This window comes from Paralichthys olivaceus, chromosome 1 (genome assembly GCF_024713975.1).
Source record: "Paralichthys olivaceus isolate ysfri-2021 chromosome 1, ASM2471397v2, whole genome shotgun sequence".
Classification (NCBI taxonomy): Eukaryota; Metazoa; Chordata; class Actinopteri; order Pleuronectiformes; family Paralichthyidae; genus Paralichthys; species Paralichthys olivaceus.
Window position 1 is genome coordinate 6,970,441 of NC_091093.1, and position 10,720 is coordinate 6,981,160.

Genomic DNA, 10,720 nt, shown 5'->3' on the forward strand with positions numbered 1-10,720 from the left:
ATAGATAGATAGATAGATAGATAGATAGATAGAAAGATAGACAGATAGATAGATAGATAGATAGATAGATAGATAGATAGATAGATAGATCACAAGAATAACACAACTACTTCTACTCTATTATACATAATTAATGATAATGGATATTATTACATCATGACAATAATAATAATTAGTTTACAATATATTAGGAATTAATTATATTACCACACGTACCTTTATAGTAAGTGAGATGTATTTATTACTTTTTTAATCAAGGCAAAAATAAGATCTTTGTATATAGTCTATTTTCCGGAGCGGATGTAGCGGAACCTACGAAGAGACAGTGTTCTGACCCGGACACATATTCCGTGGTCACCTCCTCCTTCGCGGTGTAATGTACACAAACCGTGGTGTTGTGTAAAGTTTGCTCTGCGGTATCTGATCTAAACGTGGTAAAGTAAACTCGTCCCAATAGAATACTATCATTTCTACCAGACTCTCATTGTTTAACCTGCACGATCTGTTTCTCTCGTTTTATCTTTGCATGTTGGTTATTTAACAAATCGCTGTGTATATCTGTGCAGCTAATTCGTCTTTCTACGTATGCAAGACATTTTGTCTTATCATATTTTCTTACATGTTTGTATCATCTGTATTTTTACACGGTTTATACCCCATGCTTCCTTTTACATTTTGTACATTGGTGTATTTTAGTCAGAGGCTCCAGTTGATATCTCAGCTGCAAACCTCAATCTGCTGGACAAAATGAAAACATTAGGTTATAAACAGTTATAGTCATAATCAGGTTACCAGAATAATTTATACATACTTACTGATATGTTTATATAATGTTTATATCTCACAAAACACACAGCAACCAGTTAGAGGTAACAACGCAGGAAGCATCAGGGTAAAAGTTAACCCGTATTGATATGACTGACAGGTGGCGTCACCACAGGCTCACCCATCCAGTCGATCACCTAATGTCTGGACTCTGTGTATGTGCTCAGGCATGTCTCAGGACAGTCAACACGGCAAGTGGACCATCTCTAGCAGCGATGATGACGATGATGAGGCTCTTCCTCCATCTGGGAATACAACATCTAAGCCTGACGGACTCTCTGCGTCCAGCCCACGTCGGTCTGCTTCTCCACCTGTCCCAAAACTAGAACCAGCATCAGCCACTGTGGAGGTGAAAGCTGAACCAGCCAAACCTCCTGTATCCTCACTTGCCATCGGCTCTGAGGCCAGACAATCGGCTGCAAATAACCAGCTGAATCCCGTAAAATATGAAACTAGTCCTTCGTTGGCTGGAAAGCGGAAGAAAGAGGTGTCAGATGGTTCTGGATGGGCTCTTTCAGATAGCGATGATGATGGGGACGAGAAGGGGAACAGCATTAGTAACCTACCAAAGAAGGCCCTTCCAACTCCCAAAGCTAAGAAAGCCAAGGTGGAGAATGAGCGGCCTCCCAGTCCCCACGGTCGCCTCTACTACATCGACGAGCCAGAGGACTTCTTCGAGTCCAGTATTCCCTGTCTGAATGACACCTACAGGTTTTACCTCAACAAGGTCACAGGCCTGGACAGGAAGTACAACAGTGGAGCGCTGCACATCAGAGGTGAGACACTTTTCTCTTGATTAAGACTGCTGCTGTCTGGTTTGACATTACAAGATCAAAACAAAACATGAGCACAGGTTCAGAAACAGGTGCCCAGTTGGAATGTCAAGTCCTTATCCTTAGTTAACACTTTCAATAACACTGCTCACATTTGTCAGTCCTTTATGAATTAGTTTCATTAAATATCTTTTCGTCTAGACATCCTCTCCCCGTTATTTGGGACCTTAAAAGAATCTGTTCAGGTGAGTAACAATTTTTTTGCCTCCACACTTCAAACAAGCAGCATGATGTTTTCAGAAAGTCTGTTCATCCCTCTGCCTGTTCTTCTGTCTAAACTTCCATCCTCACATGAATATCAGATACATCAGGGTTACCTCAAGGGAATTTCTTCAAATATGTCACAAACATTCAGTTGGACTCTTAGATGAACTGATTAGAATTTGGTGGTCTCAGGTCAAACTCCACAAAGACCTCACAATACATGGTTTTGCCCATAATTCAAGAATTCACACACTTATTCTGACAAAACACATTTTTATAAGTATTTGATAGATTTGAGAAAAGCTACTGGACTGATTACAATGAAACTGTGTAGAAGGATGTGGTATGGGTCAATGAAGGATCAATTCAATTTTGGTGTGGACAGATCCAGGATTTATTTTTCACTTTCTTTAACATTGCGAGGTAGGCATGGAAGATGTTTCATTTCTTTATTTATTTTTGGACCTGGCACATTTAGGGGACTAGTGTCAATGACTGTGGACAATTTATTGTAGCTTTATTGAATTTAAGGAGACTATTTGTACCATTCTCGTGTCATTAAATTTGTCTCGTGTCATCATTAGATAAAAATTCAATTTGGTACTAACAACGAAATATCTGCAAAATGAATGACATTCACATCAGCCTCTTCATCTGTCGACATTAGCATTCAGTTAAATATACTGCTGTGCAGCCTCTCAGAGCGGCTAGCCTGGCTGTAGACTCTAGTTTACAGTGTTGCTAAGTGAGTAGATGGATTTTGTTCATTAACATTCTCTTTCCCTTCATAGTTTAACTACTGCTTTGATATTGCCTGGATGGTAAACCAGTTCCCACCAGAGTTCAGGTAGGTTCTGCTTCTCTGCTGCCGTCACATTATCACATCACTTTTTCACATCCCTGATTCTAGTGTAGTTTGGCTGGTATAATACTTTTATTATAATGAGCTGCTTTCTCATTGATACTGAATAAAAAAAACAGAACAAATTTGAAAAATCTCCGACAACCTCTCTTGTTAGAACATCCATTCATGCAATCTTCTGAGCATTTAGGAGATTGTTTGTATGGCTAGGTTTAAACATTTTCAAGGCTCAATACACGGTATTGTGTTTTCAGGGATCGTCCCGTCCTGATCGTTCATGGAGATAAGAGAGAGGCCAAGGCCCGGCTGCTCCAGCAGGCTCAACCTTTTCCACATGTTCGATTCTGCCAGGTACAGAATCATTGCCACAGAAAGTTAGTGGAGCAAAGGTTTTTCTGAAGTATTTACACTCTGACCTGTCATACTAGCAAATTCTATGAAGGTCCTTTTAGTGCTTAACAAGAGTTATGGAGAAAAAATTCTCAGGTATTGCAAACTTGTAGATTTTATTCTCTCCCACAAACAGTTGACCCTCCTGAAATTCTTCATATCAGATACACAAATCCTACGTTACGAATTGCTGCTGCAAATTTGGTGCAAGATGCATTCACACGCTTGAAATAAAATATGTCGAGTCATGTATTAAATTTGCACATATCAGCAAATGCGCTCTCACTTTTGTGCCAAATATCTTGGTGAGAGTGGAGCAAAAGTGATTTCATTGTCCGTAGAGCCTGGGCCCTATGCCCCTTGCCCCTTAAGACAACATTGTAGCCACTGCCGCTGTGTCACGGCTGCTGAAGGAGACAATCTTTCCAGAAAAATGCATGAATCCCCCTTTTATGGTGGTTGGCAAAAAGTCATGTTATAGAGACTGTTCTATAAGCTTAAACTCTGTTTTTCTGTTTAACCTATGAGACTTTCTGTGACAGGCCAAGCTGGACATTGCTTTTGGAACTCACCACACGTAAGAATTTCATTCTTTGCCTTGTATTTCACTGTTTATTTCACTGTTGTTGTTGCTAACTCATCATACCTCTCCTGAGGCCTGATTTGCGGTTATCACAGTAGCTTCAGGTTTTCAGTCCTATTAATCTGGTTCACTTGGTTTTGGGGTAAATCACCATGGTAACTTATGCTGAACGGCTGAAGTTGGAGATAAGACTTCAAGCAGTATGAAGCCCTCCCCACTGACCAGTAGATGGTGGTAATGCTCCTTGACGTTGGTTGCCACCTGCCAATAACAAACAAAGAAAAGAAAATAATAAATTCCATTGAGACATCCCACAAAAAGGTATTATTATTATTACACTGCCCTAAATTATTCTGCCACTGTGTACATTCTACATGGATTATGAATGACTAACTTTACACACTTTACTCTGGTATAAGAAGTCGAAACACAGAAGATTATAATTTATACAAAACACTGCTCACAGGTCACACACATAAATGTATCAGAGGGTAACCTTTGGCTCGTGTTCACTTCCAATCCATGTGAGCGAGGCAGAAAATAAAACATTCACTTCTTTTAGTGAAGCAAATCAGCAACTTTGGTGAACTTTGACCTGTGATATTTGCTGAGCATTGGCCTTTGCTAGACCTTGTCATAACAGAAAGTAAGAGAAGTGACGACATTACACCAATCCTCCCCTTCACTGGTTACCTGTGAGTGTTAGAATTGATCCTAAGATGTAACTTCTTGTTTTTAAAGCCTTGAAGTGTCATGCTCCTGCCTACATCTGCGATCTGCTAATCCCCTATGAGCCTGATCGCTGCCTAAGATCCTCAAGCAGGGTCCAACTCTAACTGTTCTGAAATATCCACGCTTTTTTTCTGTTCGGCCCCTCAGCTGTGTTTCTCCCTGCAGGCAAACTCAGTATCATCTTTTAAAATCTCTTCTTATAACTCACTTGTATAACCATAACTACCGGTATGGTTGGAACTACAAATTGTATTTTATCTTGTTAAATTTAATGACATGAAAGTCATTTATTTATTTATCTTGTGTGTGTCTTTGTGCAGCAAGATGATGCTGCTGTGGTATGAGGAAGGCTTCCGAGTCATCATTCTGACCTCCAACCTCATCAGAGCAGATTGGTACCAAAAGACACAAGGGTGAGTCTGAAAACTCTTCCAACCTTTGAGCGTGATCATACATTTCATCTTGTTTGCACCGTATCCAGATATACGGTTTCATCATGGATGTAGCCCTGAATCTATTACTCCTCAACCAGGATGTGGATGAGCCCTCTGTTTCCACGGTTACCAAAGGGCAGCAGTGCGAGCGCAGGTGAGTCGCCCACCTTCTTCAAGAGGGACCTACTGGAATACCTGGCGTCGTACCGCGCGCCAGAACTAGAGGAGTGGATCCAACGAATCAAAGAGCACGACCTGTCGGAGACCAGGTAAGTGTGAAGAACCTGCAGGATCTCCAACATTTATAGTGATCGTGCAGCTGAGCTCAGTGCAGTTGTTAATGGATTTAACGTCATGATTGCAGGTTACACTAACATTATTCTTTCTCATCAGGGTTTATCTGGTTGGCTCAACCCCAGGCAGGTATGTTGGTGCAGACATGGAGCGCTGGGGCCACCTGAGGCTGCGGAAGGTAGAAATATTTCTCTATATCTCTCTAAACCATTTACTAAAATACAGTCATCCCTGAAAGAAAAGTCAACAGTTGTCAATAACTTCATCATGACCTTTGGTTATATATACTGTAGCTGCATCTGATTATATTTTCACTGCAATAAGTGATGAGCAAACTGGTCTGTGGTTTCAGTGCAGTGTGGTTTTTTTTTTCTGTGTTATATAAAGGACATAAAAAAGATTAGAATTACTCAAGGGATTTTACTTCAATTACGAATCGAATGGAACCGCCAGAAATTGCACACACTGATAAATATCAATCCGCTAAACAAGTCCGATTCTTTTGTATCAAGAGCCATGAATTATTTTGTAAGAAATCAAGGAAATGTTGCAAAACGTCCACAATGTGACCAGTAGTTTTTTGAGTTTTTACATCCTAAGCAACGACTTAAACAGGAATTAATTAATTAAATTAATGCTTTGTGAAGACTTGAAATCATTCATCACACACACCCTCTTTTTTTTGTCGATTATGGTTTCATGGCTGTGCATTGAAAATAAGCGCTAAAAACTCCGCCGTACATTTTATCTGTGGGAAGTTCCGACAGATGTAACAGTTTGCCGTTAAAGGGCTTTGCATACACGGACGACTTTAGAAAGTGAAAGCTGTTAATCAGTGCAATATATGAATGTGCAAACACTGACGCTGCAGAAAGGACAATGTTCAGCGGCCGACTTTTAAAATTCCAGAGCTTCATTTAAGCAACCGAACACAAAACAATCCCATGTTGTTTTACCAGCCAATAAGGAAACGTCACACTGAATGTGACACATGCAAACCAATCTACAAATGGATTTTCCTTTAATGATCAAATGAAAGGTCAATACTTATAAAATAACACTTGAGAGATAGTGTTCTTTCAAACCAGCATCATTACCTTAAGTGTAGTACAGAGTACAGGTGTAACTGTGATGGCCTGATGAATTAGATAATACAATAATGTTCTCAGTGTCTCTAATGGCTAAAATAACGATGTAATGAAATGCATCATGTAGTCTCTAACTGAATTGTGATTTATAACTTTCTTCTATTCTTTATCATTTTCAAGCTGTTGCATGACCACACAGAACCAATTCCCGGGGAGGAACGGTGGTCTGTGATTGGCCAGTTCTCCAGCATTGGCTCCATGGGACTGGATAAGACCAAATGGTTGGCGGGGGAATTTCAGCGGACCTTGACCACGCTTGGAAAATCCTCTCTCCGTTCAGACCCCCCCGTGCACTTGGTATGTTCCTCCAGCAAGAAGTAAATGTGGTCCTTTGCTTGAGGGATGCAGTTTATAGTGTTCAGTGAGTTGGGACAACACAGCATCACATCATTCTGAGGTACATGTTGAGCCAGTTGTTTTGGAAACAACTGCTGTTCACAGAAGAATTTAAAATGTAGCTCGTTGGACACAATCATCAAGTGTGTTTGGGGTGAAAATCAGCATTTGATGAAAACGACACTTTGATATCAGCAAATTCAGTTAGTGTTAGTCTTCTATTCCATTCGTCTTTGCTTCATTCGAAACTAAAAAACTAACACGAACGACTTCAACAAACACAGACCGAAGCTTTAGAATTGTCTCTCATTGTCCCCTGACCTGAAAACCGAAATAATCTGTTGGACATGCTCTGCGGGCAAAGCAGCCTTAACAATGACTGAATTTGATGTGATCTCTTAAGATAAAGTCAGGAATGGAAAGACTTTTAGCTGGGATACAAAAAGTCTTCACAAGCTGTGATATCTGCTAATAAGAGGTTATTACCAGACAAACTTGCTGGAACTCGATGTGGGACACAGTGGGATTGGATTCGTTGTTCTCCTGAGGCTCTGTGAACCAGCTCCCGGCAGTGCTGATGAGCCACGATGCAATGATGGCGAATATGTAGAGCTCACTGGGGTTGGAAGGCAGATCTGGACTGCAGACAAAATTATGTCTGGTCCACAACTTCCTCCTCATAATTTAACAGCTGCAGCTTTTCCAATCTCCATCACGACAAATCGCTGGTAAGCTGCTCAGGGGCCACGTCATCCTCATCTCTTTGACCGCTGTATTTCACCATTTTGTGCTTTTTACCAGCCGCTGGACACAAAATGAAATTTCTGAATAAAACTAGATTATAATTAATGTTCTGCTAACAGTGTAATGCAGAGGCTGAATGAAGAGGTCTGCTGAATCAATCATTCTGCTGTTGTTAGTTTTGTGTTTTTTGTTATGTAATCGTTCATATCTTAGGTCAATGAAGTTTTAAAGTGAGAGCTAATGGTTTGATATTTTGCAGCTGTATCCATCAGTGGAAGATGTGAGGACTAGTTTAGAAGGCTATCCAGGTAATAATAGCATTTTTTTTACATTTATATTTTGCTCATAAATGAGTATTGTATTAATTTTACTAGAAACGACCTCTAGAAAATGCAGTTTAAATTAATTAATTAATTGTTATTATTTGGTGACTGTACTTTTTTCCCTCCAGCGGGAGGCTCTCTTCCCTACAGCATCCAAACAGCTCAGAAACAGCTCTGGCTCCACTCGTACTTTCAGTAAGTTCGTTATTACTGCTCATCAAATTCATTCCTGCTGTAAGCGTTCACTGGTAGGGCACAATGAGTAGTATAATATATTGGAGGTCTTTTTCTCTTATGCTGTCGCCTCTGTATTAGTGGTTAAAACTGTGCTTTAATTGTTGCTAAATGCATAATAGATGCTGAAGAGATACAAGAGTGACACATCAACATTGTTGTAATTGATGAAACTGTGTGAAAATTACCATACCATTATTATAGTGACCAAAAATATCACGGTTATCAGAATGATTGTGAAAAAAAGGAAGTAATTTCATGAAGTATTATATTTAAATAATATATATATTGTAAATAAAATGAAAAGGTTTAGCATGTTAACGTTTTTTTTTCTTCCTTTAATGCAGATTCAAATGAACAAAGAAAAAAAAAAAGAAAATCAAACGTGCAAAGTCATGCCTGTCGCTTTTCAAAAGTCTTGTAATAAGTATAATATCAGCTAGTTGTAAGGTTCAGGTCTACCAGTAGAGAGGTGAAATGAATTGATTTTAATTAGCATTGTTATTGTCTGGGTAACTATTAGTATGGAAATGTCTGTTAAACACTGTTGAGATGAGAGTTAATGCAGCTCTTTCCATATAACTACATTTTTCAAGTTTAATTTAACAGATCAGTGACATATTGTGTGTGTGTGTACGTGTGTGTACGTGTGTGTACGTGTGTGTACGTGTACGTAGCCGCTGGAAGGCAAACTCAACAGGAAGAAGTCATGCCATGCCACACATCAAGACCTACATGAGGGCGTCACCAGATTTCACTCAGCTCGCCTGGTTCCTTGTCACAAGGTGAGTGTGGAATTATTTGTGTATTTATTTGCACATATATATGAATTATTGTATTTTAATTTCTTAGACGACAAAACAGCTCCCAACAACAGTCCGTTTTATTGTGCTGTTCCGAAAAACGTCCACACCACTGAAATTGATCTGAAATGATCATATCATGACAAAACATTCCTTTCCTTGTAAAACAGATGTTCTGGAACATTAAACCTTCTTTGTGTGTGTGTGTGTGTGTGCCTCAGTGCCAACCTGTCCAAAGCAGCATGGGGTGCACTGGAGAAGAAAAACACTCAGGTGATGGTCCGGTCGTACGAGCTGGGAGTCCTCTATGTGCCCTCCGCCTTTGTAAGAGCAACACACGGACAAACAGTAGATCTGTGTTCATATGACTGAATGCTGGAGAAATAACACTGCAGTGAATGTGATTTTGTTACACAAAATGCATTTGCCATACACACCTATGCATAGAAAGAAGTATTTATACACGCTGGACAACAACAATTCTCACTGCATTCTAAATGATGTATAGATTTATTATTAGATGTGATGATTGTCTCCATACAGGACATGAAGACTTTCCCTGTTCACAAGGATCCATTTCCTGTCTCCTCGTCCTCCTCTGGTTTCCCTGTGCCCTTTGACCTCCCCCCTGTATGCTACTCTTCTAAAGGTACCGCTTCAAACACCACATGATCTGTTATATAGCTTTACTGGGTTGACCTGTTAAAAATCTCATGACCGTTAATTTTCTCTCTGCCATGTTCATTGTTTAAATGCATAGATGGGTATTTTCTCTGAAGCTCCTGAAGAAACATTTGTTTAGTATTATTTATACCTATTCTGGTAAAATGATAGTTAAGAATTAGTCATATTTTATGATTGGTTATATTCAAATAATTCATGGATTATTTTTGAAGCAAATCCATTCAATTAAATTTCCTTTAGCAATTCAACGCATTTGAAGGAACATAATTTAAAAATGATGAAAATCAATGATAAATAAGAAGTGAGAGGAACCGCTCGGATATAAAGCTTTGTGTGAGGCATCTTCTTCCACTTTAGTCAATGAATGAAAACTCTGTGGCTCTGCTGCCAGTTTATTCATCAGACGTAATATTATTCTGATTTTCCCTGACCTTGTTTCTCTCTGTTTTCAGATCAGCCTTGGATCTGGAACATTCCGTACAACCAGGCTCCCGACACACATGGCAACATCTGGGTTCCCTCCTGATCACACACACACACACACACACACACACACACACACACACACACACACACACACACAGACACACACACACACACACACACACACACACACACACACACACACACACATCTTACTTTAACGCCACTGTTTTTGTAACTGTCTGTATTTTGTCTAGATTTTAGTTGTTAGTAACATTTATTTTTATATTTTATACTGAAGTGTAGACTTGTGTTTTCTACCAATAAATAAAAGAACCCTAACACTGTCCACTTATCTCGTTATCTACTTTGTAATTGTAGCGACAGGATTTCTGAAAAAGACAAACTGTAGCTCATTAGTTTGGGTGAAGCCTGTTGATCACCTCCTCCTGCTTACGGTTTTCAACCCTGTCTGTCTGTTTGTTGGTTGGTCTGTTTGTTTGAAAGCAAGATTACACACAACTATTTGACAAATTACTATGAAACTGAGTGGAACCATGTGGAATACATGTGGAATGGGTCAGGGAGGAACCCAGTGAAATTTGGTGTGGATCAAGGCGTTTTATTTTTCACTTTCTTTAACACTGCATCTTTCAACATTTGCACTGATTTCTCAAAGAATAATAAAAATCTGGCCTGTTTAGGTGACGGATATTGGCAATTTGGTGCAGATCCAAATTAAAATCTGCATCTGATAAAGTTAAATGTGGTTTCATGTGGCAACTGTTTGGCCTAAGCAGAGGTATGAGCTCTGAGTGCCATTCTAGTTTAATTATATTACTTAATAGGCAAACATTGATTAAGCTCA

General features: G+C 39.5%; 1 protein-coding gene across 1 annotated transcript; it reads left to right on the top strand.

Moving 5' to 3' along the window:
- The first annotated feature begins 296 nt into the window (after positions 1-296).
- On the top strand, positions 297-10,201 carry tdp1 (tyrosyl-DNA phosphodiesterase 1). The gene is made up of 16 exons (XM_069537009.1): positions 297-434; positions 993-1,601; positions 1,800-1,843; positions 2,654-2,709; positions 2,979-3,075; positions 3,657-3,691; positions 4,750-4,842; positions 4,962-5,132; positions 5,257-5,335; positions 6,426-6,602; positions 7,645-7,693; positions 7,837-7,903; positions 8,620-8,727; positions 8,967-9,069; positions 9,289-9,394; positions 9,882-10,201. The coding sequence occupies exons 2-16, from the start codon at positions 995-997 to the stop codon at positions 9,953-9,955; spliced, it is 1,866 nt and encodes a 621-aa protein (XP_069393110.1). The 5' UTR covers positions 297-434; positions 993-994; the 3' UTR covers positions 9,956-10,201.
- The last annotated feature ends 519 nt before the right edge of the window (positions 10,202-10,720 follow it).